Genomic DNA, 20,899 nt, shown 5'->3' on the forward strand with positions numbered 1-20,899 from the left:
CCCACAGCAAAGGAAAAATCCCGCGTCAGGTAAGTTTTTTTTTTATGTTTAAGGTGGACGGCCGGGCCCCGATGAAGGGAGGTGCAATCCCGCCGACCTACATGTCTAATCCCAACCCATTGGCTTACGTGCAATGCCTTAGGGAAGGGGACCACCAAAAACGAGGGTCACCAGACGCCAAACTCGCTGGGGAATCGAACCCCACCTCACTTAAAAATTAACACACACACACCCAGAAATTAAACACACCCGCTCAAAACTTAACTAAGTTTTCTTTTAGTTTTTCTTATTAAGCCTAAGTTAATTTTATATTTTATTTTGGTTCTTTAGATTTTTTAAGTGACCGGTAAAGCCTAAAGGCAGTAGAAACTTCACGCTGTTCAAAAACATATCTCGGATCAGAGTACCAAACGGAAATATCTTTACCAGCAGGAGCAGGCAGGTGATGTAACACCGCAATCTCGGCCAAAAAAACGCGTTCCTCAGATGGAGAAGTGCGAAGCAGCGGGTCCTTTAAGAAAGCAGCGGAAAGTTCTGAAGGAGTAACAGCAATAGGCTTGGCTGCAGCAGCAGAATCAGTGGGTGGGGCCTGTTGGGTCCTCTTGACAGTGTTATTAGCAGAAGTGGGAGCTGGGGAGGCTGAACGCTTCCGAGAAGCAGAGCTCGTCTCTCCGACATCCATATCAGAAACAGGGTTAGCAAAACCCTGTGTTGCCGGTACACAATCATTTAGTGGTTCTTCACCCTCGTTTAAAGAGGTGAAACGATCTTCACTCGCCTCAGTTGAGAGCGAGCAGGCTTCATCAGCACTGTCAGCAGGCGGCTCTTCAGGCATAGAGGATGGCTCGACATCGTCTGTGACGGTGGCCTTACAATCTCTAGCAAAATGACCTTGCTGTGAACACCTAAAACACTTGCCCTTGGAAGGGCAACTCGCAGCCTTATGGCCTATTTTACGGCACACAGTGCACTGCAGGGGTTGCCCCCTGTACCAAACCCTACAACGTATACCTCTAATACCAATGAAGGGTGGAATAACTTTCTGAACCACCATCTGAATAATTCTAGACCCAGTAAAGACCGAGGGTCTACCCGACCAAGACTGATGACGGACAGACTTGACGATGCCAAAAGCAGACAACGCAGTACGTATCGCTTCATTGGAGCCCTCAAAAGGGAACCAAGACAAAACCACAGTGGTAAGTTGAGGTGGGGGAGGAGGAGGTGTAACCACCCTACACTCCACCTCGCCTAACTTAACCACGCCCAATTCTTCAAAAAAAAGCTTGGCCACATCAGCTGCAAAAGTAACCCTGGCAACGCGACCAGGGCACGCCTGCACTGCCTCCACAACATGATCAGACTCACGATCAAAATACTCAAGGAGTAACTTTACTGCCTCAGGAAAAAGCATCCCCTCGGGGAGCCCCTTGCAGTCCACATCGATTGTCCTACTAAAGGAAACAATCATCCTGAAGTTCGGCCCCAACCCAATGAACAAGCAAAGGGATGGGTGACCAAACCAAAAGCGAAAAAGGAAAAAACCTGACCGAGAGGAAAAGATCACAAGTTTTCCCTCCCGGCAGGTACTCACTTAACTGATACTAGACCTCACCAAAACCAAGCACACCACAAACCAAACTCCCAACCACTAGGGAAAGGAGCGAACACTTACCAACAAGCAAAAGTCTGACCTGACTTACTTACTCGCCTGCCTCTTTGTTTGCTCGCTCGCTCGCTCGCTCGCTCGCTGGAACGAACGTTCCCTCCTCTCGCTCGCTCACAATAAGAAATACATGACAACAAAACCTCGCCTGCCACAGGTATGGTTGACAATGTACTCACGTTTCTAAAACAAATGCTTTTCTTGCCCATGTATCGATCGTTCTTTGCTTAGTCCATCCGTCGGTTAGTTAGTCAGTCACTCCTCCGCTTGGTTTCCTCTCCTTTTCTTTCGCAAAGAAACGAACAAAATAATGCAGAAAGCACACACATCTATCTACAACAGCTCTACTCACATCCTCACAAAAACTCACCTTCATTTACAATCACTTCTATTCCTCCAAATCTCTCTGCCAACACGCAGGCCACTTCTGTCTCTCTGTCTCTCTTTCCATGGCGTTTTGCTTTCTTTTTTCCCTTGCTGCTCTTCTTCTCTCTTCATTCCAGTTCCAGTTCACCCTGTTTAACGGTCAACTCCAAAATCAAGATCAATTCATTAGTCAGTCAGGGGTTAAGGGCAAGATATTTTACATCAGCTTTTCGGGGACGAGCGCGAACGCAGGTCCCCACTACCAGAAGTTATACGCTCGAGTTACCCACATTTGGGGTAATCGCAAGGGTCAACCCAGTCCAAGTGCAATGAAAGGGCCTCGCCTTGAGAGGACTGCCTCCTTGATCACAGTACCTCCCGCGTCAGGTAAGTATGCCTTTCAGGCATACGCTTGCCGTGGTAAAACTCTCCCTCACCTATGTCCTTGTGGTACTGCTTTGCACGCTTCAAATCAGCCAGTGTCAGTTCCCGCCTTGGCCCGTCATGTCTTTTTCCGCCTTCCCTTTGGAGCTGCAGGGCTCCTGTGCACAGAAGAGAATGCTATAGTCATTATTTTTCCTTCCATTAAATGTGTCTTCCCCAAAAGGGAAGTGGGCCACACTCGGAGGTAGTGCTATACCGAGGCAACCCGTGGCTGGGACGAGGCAAGCCTCTTTTCCACAGCCCAGTTCCAAAAATCAGTTTAATATATGAGCTACTCAATGAGCAGCGTATCAGATATTAAGCTGATAAGAACAGATTTTTTAAGTTTTGAAAAGGATTTATTTGCAATAAACCACCTAGGATACAAAATAAAAGTGCTTAACGCACGTGGGCTTGGCCCTGACTAAATTATTTAAACAGTCCAGAGTTCAGTTCATAATTACTAAGAAAAACAATGATGAGGCTAGAGATAAATTAATTATGATAACGATGATGAGATTAGGGCTAAACTATTGTGACTAGAAATAAATTAACTAATATAATGATCTAATGTACTAGAAATAAATTATTATTACTTAAAGTCATTTACTAATATAATGAACTAATGTAGTAATCTTAATATTTACAGTAGTAGTCTGTATGAGTCACCCTCAATCGCACAAATTGAGGGGGACTCCCAGGCCTTCTTAAAGCTGGACAGCGGAAATCTGAAAAAATCGCAAGCGATTCTAGCTTTAATATCCCCGAGGATATATCGAGTTATACCCTCCGGATAGTCATTTCCGTTATGAAAGGTAGATTTATTTCGAAATTTCCAAATACCAAAAAGAATTGTTTTAATGAGAAAACGAGCTATGCGAGAATTCTTAGAATCGACAGGGGGCCAGCGGAAAAAGAAAACATGTGTACAAGAAGAAGAGAAACTGGTATCAAGAACCGAGGAGATAATGGGAATAAAATGGGACCAAACAGATTTTACGCGAGAACAATTAAGGAAACAATGATCAATGGTCTCTTTACGGGAACAAAAAGCACATTTGTCTGAGTTGATATAACCCCAATTCCTAAGTGAGTCGCGGACTTTGGTGGCGCGAAGCACGATCGACCAAAGAATGTCATTTTTGTAGTTCTCAGTAAAATCATCGCGAACTAATTTCCAAAAACCGTCAAGATCGAAACCAATCGGGAGAAAGGGATTCCAAAAACAATGAAGAATTGGAGAGGTAGAGTTTTCTTTCAAAAGGACTTGATAGCATTTTTTAGAGGAAAATTCAAAATCACACCACTCCTTGCGGGAAAGAATCCCGCGAAGAGTGGTGAAAGCTGAGAGAAATTTATCGTAATAAGAAGTTAAAATCTGTGTGCTCGGAGTGGAGTTGTCACGAAGAGAACGCCACTCCGGCCGACAAGAAGCAAGTCTAGAGCCTAAAAAATATCTTGCAAGATAAAAGGATTTCGAATCAGAGTTACTTAAATTAGAAATTACTGAAGCCAATTTAAGTGAATTTCCTTTGATCTGAAAATTTGAAACGCCGAGGCCACCCTTAGAAAGGGGTTGGTAACAAGTCGCTCGGCTAACGGTTTCAATTCGAGATCCCCAAATAAAAGGCCAAATTAAATTATTAACTTTAGAAAAAACCCATTGCGGTATACATAAAACTGTAGAAAGATAGAGAAGCTTACTTAGACCTAGCACATTGACAATAAGAGATCGTCCCACGAGAGAGAGCGATCGAGATTTCCATAAGTTGAGGTGTTTCTCCAGTTTCTCAAGCTTAGGTTGCCAATTATCAAATTCAGTATTTTGACCAACGCCAGTAGGAGAGTTAACACAATGAACCAAGGCACGTCCAGATAGTGAAAGGCTTTAATCACAACAGGAAAACTAGACTCCGAACGAGTAACAAACAATATGGCCGACGCCACGAGGAGAAGCCGTTCAAAGCGCATGCTCAACCCAGATACCGCTGACCGGTACTGGCGTGACTTCTTTCTTTTTTTTTTTTTTTTTTTTTTTAAGGAGGAACAAGAACTAAAAACAATTTAAAATACACTTAAGACTAACTAACAAATTGACACGCGCGGGCGAGTCAAAGTTCAGTGTTCAAAGTTCGGTGTTCAAAGTTCAGTGTCATAATCTGCAAAACGAGAAGGAGGACGGCGGGTGCGCGATGATCTCCGTAGGGCAGGTGGAGAAGGCACCGCTGAGGTGGCTGCATACTCCACTGGGGAAGGATCAGGGCAGGGCGACTGTGTAGCGAAATCATCCATGGTATGGTCAACGGGAGAGGCAGGGGCTGGACTGTAAGACTGAGGGTTGACAACTGGTGGGTGTGTGGAAGCTGCGATGGCCTCAGGGATGGCAGGCAAAGAGGGTGGAGGGTGAGTCGTTGTAGTAGGACCATCTTCGTCGTCAGAATCAGAGTCGTGTTTGCGCAGGGTCGGAGAGGCACGGAAGGGATCACCCAAGTCAGATGGGACCTTGAAGCACTCAGATAGCTTGACATGGTACGATGAACTTCGCAACTGGGATCCAATGAACTTTTTGATGTTGCAGAATGGAGGATCAATGGCTACAACGAGATAGCGGTCACGAGCACGAGACTTGTTGAGGTCAGAATGAAGGTACACAAGATCACCAATATCGATCAGGGGGGTAGGACGCCTTGACTGCACAGGAGCTTTGGAACGTTCACTGTGAGGATGGTTGGAGAGACGCTGCTCATGCTGGAGGGAAATTATGTGGTCATCTGCGAGGGGTAACTGCTTGTTTGAGAACTGATCCCGCTGGGTCCACATTTCTCGCGAGGAAAGCCCTCTTGAACGGATACGTGAGTTTAAGGCTGAAGTGGCTACGGCAAGGGTGAGGGGAGAGACAGAACTACCGAGAGGCTCCTGACGTAACAGCTCATTCTCCAATTCCTGGACTGCTCTCTCTGCAACGAGGTTCTTGTTGGGATTTTTGGCATGGCCAAGCTCAATTGTGATTCTGTGTTTCTTTAAGAGTGAATCATTGACAAGGGCCTTGAATCCGGGTGCAGGGTCGGTGCGGATCACAGCAGGTGGACCATCCATGGGGCGCATTTCCACGCAGAGCTTTATAATGGCATCACGCAAAGTTTGGTGGCGTTCGTTCTCAAGAAAGAGACTGGACGTGTAAGAGGTCACTGTTTCACGGAGTACAAAGATAAGTTGGCGAGAACGTTTTATGACATCTGCCGCAAAGGACTGCCCAATAGCTTCAGGTGGAGGCGAAGTGGACTGGTCAATTCGTGCTGTTGGTGATCTCTGAATTGCTGCACAGGAGTGGCATCCATCAGAAACACGGGAGACTGCCTTGTCCAGGTCGAGGGCAAACAGATAACGTTTGGCAACCATTTTTAACTGGTGACAAGAAGGGTGGCTGAGCTGAATGTGAAGGGCTGTCAAGAGGCCATCCAAGGCCTGGCGCGGGACAATAATACACTCTCTGGTCGGTGACAAGGGATCATGACGTTGGACGACAAGCAGGCCATCACTTGCGATTGAGGCGACCTGCAAATAGCGTTTGACGTCCTTGATGTTTGTGAGCTTCTTGGAAGGCCTTGTGCCTTGGACAAGGTGTGCGTGCGTGCGGCGTAGGTCTGGGCATTCAGACTGTATGGCCAACCAGGCCGGACGGCTGGTGAAAGGGAGGCGGGCATTGCCTTGGAGGATGTCCTGGACAGTCGCGGCTCGGACAACAGAATCTCTGGTTGAGGCGATAAACAGGCAAATCTGATAGGTTTCATTCTCACAAGGGGCAGCATTTCGACTCGCGAAGTCTGACTGGAGGATAGAGGCGCCGGAGACGTGTCGCACTGAGGCTTGGTAGCGGCTGACAACTGACAGGAAAGTAGATACGCGAGGACTTGCGGAGAACTCGCCGCGGCATAGTTTCTCATAAGCCTGGACGCATGGCTTACTGTCCGTTAGGATACAGGCTTTATTGGATGACTGGATGAGGTATGGACTGAAGTGCTTTGTAGCAGCAGCGATGGAGAGGGCTTCTACTTCGCATGGAAGCCACGTTGTCTGAGTGCCCCGCAGCTTAGCGCTGAAAAAACCGGCGATGTGTAGCTTGTTGTTGCGCGTCACATAGAGGGTGGCACCTATTCCTGGGTCCTTTACTGCACCATCAGTGACGAGCCATAGTTGGTCCTCAGGTCTAGGTAAGGTGATAGAGAGGGCTGAGGATAGGGCCTTCTGAGCATTATGGAATGCAGCCCTGAGACTATCAGACCAGGTGATGGATTCTTGTGAAGTACGTCCAGCCGTGACGGCATCCAGCGGGGTTAGATAACTAGAGCACCGTGGGATAACACGAGACAGGACTTTGTACGCACCAATGAACGATCTCAAACGACCAACGGTGTGTGGCACAGGGTACGTGGCGAGGGTGTTGAGGCGGTGGGCACTGGCAGACAGGGTACCGGCAGACCAAATCCAACCAAGGATAGTGGTTGACTTGGGGTTGATTATGGTCTTGTGGGCTGACAAACGCAGGTTGCATTTGTGAAGAGCTTGCAGGACCCTCTTCCAGTTGTGGAGTAACTCTTGAGGGGTGTTGCCCCCGCAGTATAAATCATCGGCGATCTTGGCCACGGCTCCATCTTGAAGTAAGGGGCCTAGAACACGGCACATAACCTCCTCTAGAGCAGTCTCTGAGCCAGGCATTCCCATAGCGGAGCGGGCATACACCCGTACACCTTTAAAGGGGGTGGCGACACCGCAGTACTTCATGGACTCTTTGGCTAAAGGGATCTGGTAGAAAGCACTTGTAAGGTCAGTGACAATTATGTGTGACCATTGGGCGATGAGCCGTAACGTGGAGTCAACATCGGGTAGCAGGGATGGTTGTGGTTTGCTGTATCTGCCCACATCAGAAAAGGCGGTGACGAGACGGGAACCACCATTAGGCTTCTTTACAAGGAAAGATGGATTGAGTTATTCAACGGTGATACCCACATCTTCGGGGCGGCGGAAGACTCCAAGATTCTCTAGGTCGTCAAACTTTTCCTGGAGTTCGATGAGCTTATCCCGTGCGTATTGGGGGAGGCGACCCTTCCGTTGAGGAGGTTCGACAGGACCCATGTTGACTTTGGCCTTGTATGCGCCAGCGGCTCCATTGTACCCAGGGAATTGCGGGTCAAATACAGTGTCGTACTCTGTAAGTAGTGATTGGAAGTCTGCACGAACGGTTTGGGGGAGGGTGTTGTCTGGATCAACCTGAACGGATGCAGAGTAACTTGTACTGGAGGGCGGCAACGGACGCTGAGCAGTAGGTGGGGGTGATGATGGGACTTCGGGAGGCTCAAAAACAGGGATGACTTGGCAGAAGTGTTCGTGGCGCTTGAGAGTGCGGGGTACGCTTGATAGGTTAGGAATCCGTATGGCTCGGGCAACGCTAGAAACGACACCAGGTTGTGGCCACAACTGGGATGGCTTCAGATTGTGTGCACTGGGTGCGTCGATGCGAGGCTCTAGTGCGTACTCCGAGTCAGAAGGAGCATCGTCTGGTAGACGTACTTCCATGAACTCTCCAGGCCACACTGTCTGGGATGGAGCGGGGGCACGTAGGACAAATGCTCTACGTGCGGTTGCATGAGGGCTGGGTGGAGATTTGGACCCATACGTGTAGGCGGAGCCATTGCCTAGTAGTACCTCTCTCTTAGCGGGTCGGACAGCGATGTCATTCGTCTCCATAAAGGGGGTACCGGCAAGTACCTCAACATCAAGATTCTCAACTACGAGACCTTCAAACGCGAAGTTTGTGTGGTCCCGGGTGAAGGTGGTACGAATTTCTCCTATCACCTGGAGCTGAGACGAGCCATCAGCCTGTTGGACGGACTGGGCACTTGAGATTATCGGACAGCCGAGGTGTTTCGCGGTTGACTGGCGTATCATATTTCCAGTTGCACCGCTGTCGAGGGTGACGCGCACGACTCGATGATCATGAAAGACATCCATGTAAGGGGACTGGCGGGTCTGCACACGGTAGGCCACCATGTCCGGGCCTGGCAATGTTGTGTCAGGGTCTGGTGAATCAGAATCAGGACTGGTCTCAGTTTCTTGGTCATTGTCAAGGATGCCGGCGATTTGTCGTGCTTTCACCATGAAACGCCTGTCACTGTCGGGGAGGAAGGTACACTGACTGAGGAAGTGGTTTGTCATAGAACGGCCAACCTGTTTACATAGAGGACAGACCTTGTCTTGGCGGGGCTGTCTGGGACGGGCTCTAGGAACACCCCTGCTACTCTGACGAGGGCGACGAAAATCATCTGCAACAGCAGCACGCAGGATTCTGGCATCATCCGACGTGCGGATTTCCTCGAGTAAGGAATTGAGGGCCTGCGAGATCTCAGGTTTGATCGAGGCAAGAGTACGGGATCTCAACTCTGTACCATAACGCTGCTTAACCAGTCGTGGGAGACTGGGGTGAATGAGGCGTAACCAAGTGAGGACCACAAAGTTTTCGAGTGTAGGAGTTAACTCCTCATCCTCCTGCACTGCTTGGCCATTGTGGGTTAAGCCGTTGGCACGTAGCAATGAATCTTCTACGAATGCTGTGAGGCGCTGGTACAGATCCTCGGGGCGCTCATCAGTAGCCAGGTGTATTTCGGAAAAGTCAATGAACTGAGCCCCGGTGACTTGGAAACCAAAGTGCTGCCTGATGGTTTGCCAGATGAACTCGAGGGATGTAGAGTTTTTCACCAGAGTATTACGAGAGATAATTGGGCAATAGTTGGCGATCTGTCCTAACATCAGCTCGAGGAAGTTAACTTTTTGGCGGGCTGTCAGGCGACGAGCTAATGGCACTGATTCGCCATCGTTTTGAAGACCTCGAAGCGGCTGGCCCCTGGTCTTTTTTAACCATGTGAATCCATCTGCGAGGAAGGGGGCGAAGTTGCTGTCCAAAGAAAGAGTGTAAATGAGGTTTTGTTTCCAGTTTTCAAAGGAATTGATAGATTCCACTTTGGAGAGGCACCACTGCTTCGGTGCACGGTGTGTTGCAGCCATAATTCACGTTTAGGGCTCTGGAACGTGTTGACACGGCGAAGGATACACTGTTTTGGCTCACGTGGACGAGGCGAAAAATAGCGTTCTTCGGCGAAAATATGGCCTGGGTAGAACCGAACACTGCCACCACGCCAGTAGGAGAGTTAACACAATGAACCAAGGCACGTCCAGATAGTGAAAGGCTTTAATCACAACAGGAAAACTAGACTCCGAACGAGTAACAAACAATATGGCCGACGCCACGAGGAGAAGCCGTTCAAAGCGCATGCTCAACCCAGATACCGCTGACCGGTACTGGCGCAAAAATAACACCCAAAATTTTCATTTTGGATACCCATTTGAGGCCAAGTGGCTGGTCGCTGCGTGTACGCCAAGCTCCCAGCCACATGGCCTCCGTCTTTGTAACATTGAGACGCGCTCCAGAGCCACGCTCGTAAACATTAATCATTTTAAATAAAGCTTGTAAGGAACGGTAAGATTTAACAATACAAGTCGTATCGTCAGCATAATTTCCAACTTTGTAAGAAAGGCCACGCGCGCCCGGAAGAAGAAAGCCTTCGATCTCGGGATTATTTCGAATTTTACACGCGAGGGTTTCAACACATAAGACATATAGTAGGGGGGACAGGGAATCCCCCTGTCTGACCCCGCGGGCCAAAGGAATCGCGTCAGTCAGCCATTCATTAACAATGATTCGCATATTAGCACCATTATATAGGGTGTCGATCCAAAAACAAAAGGACGGGCCGAAGCCAAACTGGGGTAAAAGGTTTTGCAAAAAGGTACGATTAACTCGATCAAAGGCTTTCTCTTGATCCAAACTAAGCAAAATACCGGTTTCATTCGTACGATCGATATAATCTAAAATATCTCTAAGCAAATGTAGGTTTGAAGCGATTTTACGACCAGGCACAGAGCATGTTTGATCAGGATCAACAATGTATTCTAATACTTTAGAGAGTCGCGAAGAAAGAACTTTTGAACATAACTTATAATCAACATTTAAAAGAGAAATTGGGCGCCAATTTTTTAAATTTTTCCGATCTCCTTTCTTAAAAATAACGCGCGTGTTACTTGTTTTCATCGAATCGCACATTTCTCCAACTTGATAACATGCATTTAGAACGCAACATAAATAAGGTGACAAGCGATCCCAAAACTTAACATAAAATTCAACCGAAAGGCCATCAGGGCCAGGTGACTTATTCCTATTCATATTTTTAATAGCAGAAGTGAGTTCTTCAAGCGTCATCTCGCCTTCGCAGGATGACGCCTGATCGGGAGTTAATTTCCGTGAGAGGGAGGATAAAAGATCATTTTGGAAAGCAGTGTCTATCGGCTCTTCAGAGAAGAGCTGAGTATAAAAATCGACATGAGCTTTTTCCATGTCCTCCTGGGAGAACATTTCAATACCATTAGGATCATAAACTGAAGAAATGTGAGATCGCTGAGCTTTCATTTTTTGCAGATTAAAAAAATATCGGCTCGGGCGTTCGCCTTCTTCTAACCATTCAGCTTTACTGCGAATAATTATTCCTTCGGCCTGTTTAATTCGAAGTGCTTTTAGACGGCATTCGGTATCAGAAATTAATGAAATGACAGAACTGTCTCCGTCAACTAAACGTTGACGTAGACGGATCAATTTATTTGTAAGCATAACTTGATCTCTTTGTAATTGCCTTCGTTTTTTGCGAGAATAAGAAATCGATTCTTCTTTAACGGATTGTTTAAAAAACTCCCACCAATCCTGGAGGCACGGAAAGCAAGGTAAAAACCGTATATGATCATCAATTAATTTCTCCATACTAGAGCAAAAAGTCTTATCATTCAAGAGAGAATTATTAAAACACCAAACTCCTGGGCCGCGCTTGACACCGGTGGGAATATCGAAAACAAGAGAGACAAAATCATGATCTGACATTGAACAAGGGGTAATGTCACATTTAATACCAGGTGACAACAAATCTTTAGAAATCAGAAATTTATCAAGTCGACTCCCAATAGACCGTGAAGGGTTGAACCATGTAAATTCCTTAGCTCTGGGATGTAAATAACGCCAGATGTCAACAAGCGAAAAATCATTTTTCAAACCGTCGTATTCCTTATGTATCGAAATATTCCCACCGAATTTGTCAAGAGCATTATTATAGCAATTGAAATCGCCGCCAATAACGATCGCAGATGAAGGAATAAACAAATCATGGATTGAATCAAAAAAGCGTTTCCGATCGGTAAGATTGGTGGGAGCGTAAATATTAACTAAATTAAGATCGACATCGTTGCACCTGATCAAAACACTGACGACACGACCATGTGAGTCTTTTTTCCAAGATAAAACTTCGCCTGAAAATTTTGGAGAAATCAGAGTAACGACCCCACCTTGTTTACCAGAGGCTGGGGACCAAAAACTACGGCCTAACCATCTACGAGACAGAGACTGGATGGTAGGCTCAGAATGAATTAAGGTTTCTTGTATAAAGCAGACATCACAATTAGATTTCTCGATCAGGTCAAATAAAAAATTGTAAGTAAGGGGGTTTGCTAGCCCCCTAACATTAATAGTGATAAATTTGAAAGAACTTGGAAAAAAGACTCACTAGAAAAATAATTAAAGCTTACTTTGATTTCTTAGAATTTCTATTTCTTCCTTTCTTTTTCTCAGCAGGAGAGGCTTTTCGGCTTGGGGACAGATCCGAGGACTTTCTTTTAAGATCGTGAGAGGTTTCCATATCGATTTCATCAGTAGTTACAGGAGTCGAGGGCGCGGCAGAACTGGGTGTCGTGGATGCAGTAAGAACAGGAATAGAAGATCTTGATTTGCCAGAAACAAGTGTTGGTTGAGTGGGTTTTCGAAGAGAAGCAAGAGACGAATCGGTAGAGAGTTTAGCGGGCGTACGGCGGGAAGATGACGTGATAGCGCATTTGAGTGAAGCAATTAGGCCTTGGGAAGTAATAAGCGGTGATTGAGCGGAAGACGATTGAGAAGATTGCGCAGGGTCAGGCGGTTGTTCGGCAAGTTCTTTGGTTACAGGGTCAGACGATTGTTGTGGGTCAGGTTGACTAGGTTCAGAAACATCAGGCTGACTAGGTTCAGTAACATCAGGCAGGTCGGCAGATTCAATAAACTGTGTGGGTGGCGGCAAAAACGTGCCTAATGGGAGGTTCTCGTCGAAAGGATCGTCATCGGTGTTGGCAGCAGATGGAGAATGTTATTGAACATTGGGGGAAGCGGGTTGATCATCTTCAACATTAACGGTCTCATCTTCATCGGTATGAACACCTTGGACTGTGGGAAAAACCCAAGAATAGTGACAATTAGCACCTAAATGGCCTGTTTCCTTGCAAATACAGCAGAACAAAGGGTGTGGGCATTGTCCCGCCTCATGCCCGGTTTTTTCACAGTTGAAACAAATTTTGTTTGTACAGGCGTTACTGTAATGCCCTGGCGAATTGCACCTTCTGCAAGTTGGGTGTTGCCCGTTATGCTTCAGATAGATTTGCATTCTTCCAAATCGAAGAAAACTTGGTATGGGTTTTATAATTCGAACTCTGTTGTGCCTCAGGCCGTTATAAACATTGGGTGCATAGTTATGCTTCCCTCTGCGATAGTGAATGACTTCACAAAACTGCGATAAGCGCTTGATAATTGCCAAATCCGATAACTCGAAGGGCGCATCGTAAATTGTTAAGTATGTCAATGGCCTGTCAATATCTTGCACAGCGTAATGTTGACTGTCGATTAAAAGCGAGTTTAATCCTAGAAAACGATCCTTTGCCTCCATCGTCTTAAAAGTGACGACCACTTCTCCATTCATTTTCCGTTGTAGACACGAAATTTCTGTCGGATCGACCCCAGAAACGACAAAGGCATCAAAAACAGATCGAGCCGACGTCTGTTGATGCGGCGTGAAGAAGGCCGTTTTTGGACGTTGCGGCATCCGATTTTCGGTTTGGTGCAGTTGCTGAATCAAATTTTCCACTGGGACAGTTCCTAAATTCAGTGGGACAGCTCCCAATCCAGCTGTGCGAGCAGCACGAGATGCATAAGATTCGCCATTAACGGCATACGGGTCAACATTAACAACATCACGGTCGCCATTATCGTTTGGAACATCGTTATCAGTAGAAATATTCTCCGCAGAACCAACATTCTCGCTCAAATCCATCATCGAAAAACTTCTAGTAGATAAGGAAAGGCCCCACGGGGCAAAAGGCAATCTCAAATTTCTCAAATTAGTGAGGGCTAGACAGAGCACAAAAACGTACGTCTCATCTAGCCAAAAGGCCGAGAAGCGATACCCACCAATACCCTCAATCAAGGGGGTGGTAGAGGGATCCTTCCCACAGTATATGGTGGATAGTAGCAGGTAGCCCCCAGAAGCCCTTGCGAGTCCCAAAAACGGACCCAGTGGCTCATCGGTTGGTAATCTTCTCATTGTAACTTTAAGACGCCAGCCACATACACTTAACTAACAAGATGGTGTTCTTTAGAATATTTACCAAACTTGATTTATCTCTATACTCCCCCCTCCCCCACCCCACCCCCAGTGAGATATATTGCCTCAAATGGACGCTTCTCAAGGTGTGCGCGGGCTCTAGGAGATGACGTTTGGGTTAGGGTCTAGGCTACCAAATTTAGGGTTAGGGTAACGATTTTGGGGTTAGGGTTAGGGTAACGATGTTAGGGTTTAGGGTTAGAGTAACGAAATTAGGGCTAGTACAGATCAAACATAACCGATAACCAGCCAAATTTCAGCTGTTTTCCCTTGTCTACGACCATACCACAGGGAAAGCACCGGTTCTCGTCCGATCACCGAAGTTAAGCCCTGTCGGGCGGGGTTAGTACTTGGATGGGTGACCGCCTGGGAATACCCCGTGTTGTAGGCTTCATTTTTTCCTTTGCTTACTCTCTCAACGTTTTATCCGGGTAAACCGCTTCCGATACTCACGGCGTCCCGTAGACGAGTGAGGACTAAAAGAAAAACTAACATAACAGGCAGGAGAGAAATAAGCTTGTGGCCAAAATCATTTCCCAATGCAAGAGAGCGAGCAAACGAAGGAGCGAGGGCGCGCGTTCGAGATCTCAACACATTGTTGTGACAAATTCCACATTTGTACGTGACATCGAATCATTCGCACGCTCCCACTAATCACAAATAGGAAAACACGCACACTTTTACAGCACTTTCAAGGACTCAAGACATGTCAAAACATTCCCACGATTAATAGAGGCGGATGGATTCAAACTGACTGAAACGAAGCGAAGCGGCAAAAGGTTCCACATTTTTACTTACTCGCCTGCCTCTTTGTTTGCTCGCTCGCTCGCTGGAACGAACGTTCCCTCCTCTCGCTCGCTCGCAATAAGAAATACATGACAACAAAACCTCGCCTGCCACAGGTATGGTTGACAATGTACTCACGTTTCTAAAACAAATGCTTTTCTTGCCCATGTATCGATCGTTCTTTGCTTAGTCCATCCGTCGGTTAGTTAGTCAGTCACTCCTCCGCTTGGTTTCCTCTCCTTTTCTTTCGCAAAGAAACGAACAAAATAATGCAGAAAGCACACACATCTATCTACAACAGCTCTACTCACATCCTCAGAAAAACTCACCTTCATTTACAATCACTTCTATTCCTCCAAATCTCTCTGCCAACACGCAGGCCACTTCTGTCTGTCTCTCTTTCTTTCCATGGCTTTTTGCTTTCTTTTTCCCTTGCTGCTCTTCTTCTCTCCTCATTCCAGTTCCAGTTCACCCTGTTTAACGGTCAACTCCAAAATCAAGATCAATTCATTAGTCAATCAGGGGTTAAGGGCAAGATATTTTACATCAGCTTTTCGGGGACGAGCGCGAACGCAGGTCCCCACTACCAGAAATTATACGCTCGAGTTACCCACATTTGGGGTAATCGCAAGGGTCAACCCAGTCCAAGTGCAATGAAAGGGCCTCGCCTTGAGAGGACTGCCTCCTTGATCACAGTACCTCCCGCGTCAGGTAAGTATGCCTTTCAGGCATACGCTTGCCGTGGTAAAACTCTCCCTCACCTATGTCCTTGTGGTACTGCTTTGCACGCTTCAAATCAGCCAGTGTCAGTTGCCGCCTTGGCCTGTCATGTCTTTTTCCGCCTTCCCTTTGGAGCTGCAGGGCTCCTGTGCACAGAAGAGAATGCTATAGTCATTATTTTTCCTTCCATTAAATGTGTCTTCCCCAAAAGGGAAGTGGGCCACACTCGGAGGTAGTGCTATACCGAGGCAACCCGTGGCTGGGACGAGGCAAGCCTCTTTTCCACAGCCCAGTTCCAAAAATCAGTTTAATATATGAGCTACTCAATGAGCAGCGTATCAGATATTAAGCTGATAAGAACAGATACTTTTTTTTTTTTTTTCTTCCAAAGTTTATTTACACTAGAGATTGGTATTTACAATGATTTGGGTGGATAATAAGTTATAATTTAGTTACAATGATTGGAATCACTAGAGAAAAATCAGGGTTCTAGCTAATTACTTGTTTACGAATATAATAAATGCGAGGTTGAAAATTGAAAAATAGAAAAAGCTTGGTAGTCACCCCTCCGAAAACTGGCCTCGCCCGACCGGGCTTAACTTCGGTGATCGGACGAGAACCGGCGCCCTCTTTGTGGGAGGGTCATAATTCAAAAAGCGGGGTTTAGGACCCAAATAGATTTAACGGTTTGAATTCTATGAGATAGTGGCAGTAATATGAAGCCTGTATCAGAATAAGTGGTCGGGTGAATGCCTGATGTGGCCGAATTGGTGTAAAAGGAACTTTGCGAAAGGGGTGATCGCAGGTTGTCACCCATCCCAAACCTAGCCGCGCCCGACAGGGCCGAAGTTCATGTTGATATCTTGGGAACCGATGGTGTGTTTGTGGGACTAATTGTTAGACCCGAATTTTCAGGATTTGGTGCTCATAAGAGCACAGAACCTTCCGATAAGCCCAGAGGGCAGTGAAAAAATCCCGTGGGGAGTGGGTGAAAGCGGCGTTAATGCGGAACCGCACGCGGGTTTTAATTTTGGAGATAATGGCGTGGGCGGAGGGTCGCTTGGCTTCAAAAACCTCCAAGTTGCGGGCAGCCCAGAGTTCGTTGAGAGTAATTTTGATTAAAAAAGAAGTGATCAGGTTTGGTTTTTCGGAATCAGGGCCCCGGGGTAAACCGTGGCGTAGAAGAATTAGCGAGTCAGACATTGTGGGGGGATTATCGTAAAGTTGGGAGATTAATGTCGACACCCAGCTCCACACAGGGGACACCAGGCGACATGAGCAAAACGCATGGGAGATTGTTTCGCGTTCGCCGCAGCCCGCGCAGTGATCGGGCACCGCCAGCCTGCGCCAAGATTTAAGGTAGGCACGGGTTTTGACTACACCGTGAGCGATTCGCCACGCGATTTCGCTTTCCCAATTTGTGCTGAGACCACCACCGAAAATGTCTGTCCAGATGTGGGGCCAGTTAAGTTGGGCCGAAAACCGTGTCTCCCACCGCGAGACGCAAGGGAGTCGCTGGGGGGGAGAGGGGGTCAGCCTTGAATAAAAGGTTCGTACACTGAGGTCGGGCAGCGAGTCGAAACTCGCCCCCAGCCGGTCAACCAGTGTAAGGGTAGCCCGGTAAATCGGAGGTTGTTCATCCCCGATATATTTAGGGGTGTTATTCGACCGTAGAAACGCCCAGCTTTTAGTTCTGTGGCTCAGCGGAAAGCCGACCCAATATCGCGCGAAGTAAACCCATTTGGCCGTGTAAGTCTCGTCGCCCACCGGGGGGAGCCACCGGAGTTTAACGGCGCGAGATTTTTCCAGGGGATCTACGACGGATAAACCCCCTTGTTGCCAGGGAAGGCGGCAGATGTCCCGTTTGACGAGCTCGGTCTTTCCGTTCCAAAGGAACTCCCAAATTGCCTTGGTTATGCGGGTATGCACCCAGCCCGGCATTTTCGCCACCGTGGCGGTATACCACAGGCCTGAAGCCCCGAGAGTGTTAATGATTAGAGCTTTTCCCCGAAGGGAGAGCGTTCGCGTTCGCCAGAGGTTAAGGCGGGCCTCGAATTTCTTCACTCGTTCCGCCCAGTTAGCTTGCTCAAGGTTAGCGTTACCGAAATAAACCCCTAGGATTTTTAAGTTTTCGGCCACCCACGTGATGTCAACCGGGCCCGTCATTCGACCGGCCTGGGTGCCAATCCAGATCCCTTCGGTCTTTGTAGGGTTGAGGCGCGAGCCCGAGCCACGCTCAAAGGTATGAATTAGCTGAAAAGCGCGAGTTATGGAGAAGTCGTTAGCTAGGATTAGAGTTGTGTCGTCCGCATACTGGGACACTTTGCAGGTTTTACTAGGGGAACCCGGGATGGGAATGCCGTCAATGGTGGGATCCCGGCGGATTGCCTGCCCTAGCGATTCTACGATAAGGCAATACAAAAGCGGGGAAAGCGGGCAACCCTGTCGGACTCCTCGTTGGAGGGGAAACGACGAGGAGAGCCAGCCGTTGTTGATCACCCGGGAGGTTATATCTGTGTAGATCACCTGGACCCAACGTCGAAAGTCGGGCCCGAAATTAAGGCGCTGTAAGACGCGTTGTAGAAAAGCGTGATTTACGCGATCGAAGGCCTTCTCCTCGTCGAGGCTAATGACAGCCGCTGACCGCTGTTTTCGCCCCACGAAGTCGATCGTATCGCGTAAAAGAAAAAGATTTTCGAAAATACTGCGCCCTGGAACGCCGCAAGTTTGATCTTCGCTGAGAATAGAAGGGAGAACCTTTCGGATGCGATTGGACAAGGCTTTGGTCGCAATCTTGTAATCCAGGTTAAGAAGAGAAATTGGGCGCCAATTCTTTAAAGACAGTGGGTCGTCTTTTTTGTAGAGCAAACGCAGGATTCCCTGACGTTGCGAGGCCGAGAGAAAACCCTCACGGAAAGAAAAATTGAGCGTATCCACTAGGTCTGCCCCCAAGGAGTCCCAAAAACGAGAGTAGAACTCGGCTGGGAAGCCGTCTGCCCCCGGCGATTTGCCCGATTCCATTTGAGAAAGCGCAGCGTGACACTCGGCGTGTGACAGCTCACCCTCACAGAGTTTTTGCTCTTCGGATGACAAAGCGGAATCGAGCTGTCCTAAGAGCCAGTCCTGGCTTGGGAGGTCGACCGGCTCAGCAGTGTAGAGGTCCTTGTAGAAGGCTCTGCATTCGCGAAGAATGCCCCGGGAGGTTTTCTCGGTAGTATTTAAGGGTCCACGCAGTTCGTGAATTGCGTGGCGTGACTGGCGGGATTGTTCGAGCTGGTAGAAATACCTGGTCGGTTTCTCTCCCAGCTCCGTCCATTCCTCTTTACTGCGGAGTATGCACCCCGAAATAAAAGTGTCGTCCATTACTCTCAGGCGATCTTTGATCTCGAGTAATTTTTGACGGTGGGCGGCATTGTTAGGATCAGCCCATGATTGTAAGTCACGAAATTCCCGATCGAGAGCCGCTCGCTCGCGTCTGCGGTTGGTTGCGGTTTGTACACTGTGGTTAATGGCGAGCTCTTTAAGTTGGAATTTGCCCGCGTCCCACCAAACCCGAGGGTCGGTGAAGAGGGGCTTTTGAGAACGCCATTGGGACCAGAAATTTTCCACGTCTGAACAGAAATTATCCGATTTTAACAGAAGCGTGTTAAATTTCCAAATCCCGCGGCCGCGTGGATTTGAATTCCCCAGTTGACAAGTGATAGACACCAGGTGATGGTCCGAGTAGGGGAAAGGAGTGCTATTGTGGTCACGCACATCCGTTCTCCAAGCTCGAGGAGTATAAAAGCGGTCTAGCCGGCAACCGACCGAGTGTGGGCCATTATACCAGGTAAACAAACTGCCTGAGGGATTTTGAACGCGAAAAATATCCTCGAGGCCAAGTTGATCCATCAGTGCGTGCAGAGCGGGAATCCCCTTGTCCCCAAAGCTATTATCGCCTCCCCATTTGTCCCGCTGGGTGTTGGGAACGCAATTAAAATCGCCGGCCACAATGTTGTCAGTATTGCGGTGGGCGTAACGCCACAAATTTGCAAAGAATGTTTCGCGGTCGGAATGATTGTTGGGTGCATAGACATTGACAACAGTGACCGAACGGCCTTGCTCAGAAAGCGTGGCCGCGATAACCCTGCCATCCATGTCTATAGAAACATTTTCAAATTTAACCGAACTATTAGGATGGATAAGTACGCCCACACCGGCCGATCGCGTTGAACCCGGAGACCAGCGTGCGTGACCGCCCCATTGTTTTGCCCACAGGTCGCCTGTCTGGGCGTCTGGTAAATGTGTCTCCTGCAGGAGACAGATGTCGAAATTAAATTTTTTGAGATGGGCGAAAACTTTTTCCCGTTTGGGAAATTCGGCGATGCCATTGACGTTAATCGTACAAATGGACACCGCCATAAGGAGAACATAAAAGGGGGGATTAAACTTAAACATTAGAACTAATGTAGGAAAATGTTGTAGGCCTTTTGGGCCTCTTGGTGCAATTCGAGTAGGGACGCAAACACGTCCTGTCGAATTGTGTTCTTGAGGTGGAGCCAGATTTCCTGAGTCACTGGGGAGGTTTTTTGTTTGCGGCCGTTTTCCTTCGTATAGTTGCCGTGCCGATGCTGGAGATAGTGGGCCCGGCATTTGTAGTAAAAAGGCCCGGGGGCCGAGGCCATAAGCAGCGAGCGGTTCGAGCCAGCATGTTCTAGTGCATCCAAAAAGGCTTTAAGGCCAGATGTCGAGTTTTCCTGGGTGGGGGGAGTGGAGACGTTGTCGGCCGAGGGGATGGATGAATTCTCCGTGGGAGGGGTAGCTTGAGTAGATTCCGATTGGGAAATCGCTGGGCTGGGGGCCTGGGTGAGTGCTAAGTGTTTCGAGGGGACCGAGAGCTCTTCGTCACTACTCCCAGGAGTAGGGGCGTCTCGTTTTCGCCGCCGGGGGGTGCTGGTGTCCATGGCGGAGTCGTCCATGGGGGAAGCGGCGGCCTGGGCGTAGCTGGGTGTAGAAAAAAGTTCCTCGCTTTCCTCGCTCAGGTCGCTGGTGTCGGTCGGTGCAGGCTGTTCACCATCTGGGGTCGGGGTGTGGCTGGGCTCCGGGGTAGGCTCGGTCTGGGGAGCTGGTGGAGGGGGTGGGGGTGCTTGTGCCCTGCGGTTTTTAGGGCAGTGTTTCACCACGTGCTCCGTTGATTGACAACGGTAACACGTGGTGGGCTGGCCAGAATACTTGAAGCCCATCTCAATGCCTGCGACCACGAGGCGTTTGGGGATGTCGCGATGAATTTTTAAGAATTCAGCCACGCGGACGCCGTTTTGGATATGGCGAAAGCCCTCCTCCGGGTAGTAGAGGCGGCGGAGATCTGGCGATTTTAGCTCACCGTAAGAGCTGAGGATTTTAA

The 20,899-nt window shown here is 48.2% G+C and overlaps 1 protein-coding gene, 4 non-coding genes and 1 pseudogene across 5 annotated transcripts; 1 reads left to right on the plus strand and 5 right to left on the minus strand.

Annotated features, from left to right (window-relative positions):
• Positions 1–2,263: 2,263 nt before the first annotated feature.
• LOC148738444 (U1 spliceosomal RNA) lies at positions 2,264–2,427 on the minus strand. The gene has a single exon (XR_015997929.1). It is a non-coding gene; the product is annotated as a U1 spliceosomal RNA (small nuclear RNA).
• Positions 2,428–2,638: 211 nt separating this feature from the next.
• Positions 2,639–2,815, minus strand: LOC148738445 (U2 spliceosomal RNA; annotated as a pseudogene).
• A 1,514-nt stretch (positions 2,816–4,329) lies between these two features.
• LOC148738446 (uncharacterized) lies at positions 4,330–9,816 on the minus strand. Its single transcript, XM_088750390.1, has one exon. It carries the CDS (start codon positions 9,512–9,514, stop codon positions 7,442–7,444), a length of 2,073 nt encoding a protein of 690 aa, XP_088606516.1. The 5' UTR covers positions 9,515–9,816; the 3' UTR covers positions 4,330–7,441.
• A 4,466-nt stretch (positions 9,817–14,282) lies between these two features.
• Positions 14,283–14,401, plus strand: LOC148738447 (5S ribosomal RNA). Its single transcript, XR_015997957.1, has one exon. It is a non-coding gene; the product is annotated as a 5S ribosomal RNA (ribosomal RNA).
• Positions 14,402–15,351: 950 nt separating this feature from the next.
• Positions 15,352–15,515, minus strand: LOC148738448 (U1 spliceosomal RNA). The gene has a single exon (XR_015997944.1). It is a non-coding gene; the product is annotated as a U1 spliceosomal RNA (small nuclear RNA).
• A 211-nt stretch (positions 15,516–15,726) lies between these two features.
• Positions 15,727–15,912, minus strand: LOC148738449 (U2 spliceosomal RNA). The gene has a single exon (XR_015997736.1). It is a non-coding gene; the product is annotated as a U2 spliceosomal RNA (small nuclear RNA).
• Between the last annotated feature and the right edge of the window lie 4,987 nt (positions 15,913–20,899).

Source organism: Stylophora pistillata, chromosome 2, assembly GCF_964205215.1.
Source record: "Stylophora pistillata chromosome 2, jaStyPist1.2, whole genome shotgun sequence".
Taxonomy (NCBI): Eukaryota; Metazoa; Cnidaria; class Anthozoa; order Scleractinia; family Pocilloporidae; genus Stylophora; species Stylophora pistillata.

Excerpts from the sequence above, each read along its gene's own strand:
- LOC148738446 (XM_088750390.1), bottom strand. The coding sequence starts at position 9,514 with ATGGCTGCAACACACCGTGCACCGAAGCAGTGGTGCCTCTCCAAAGTG.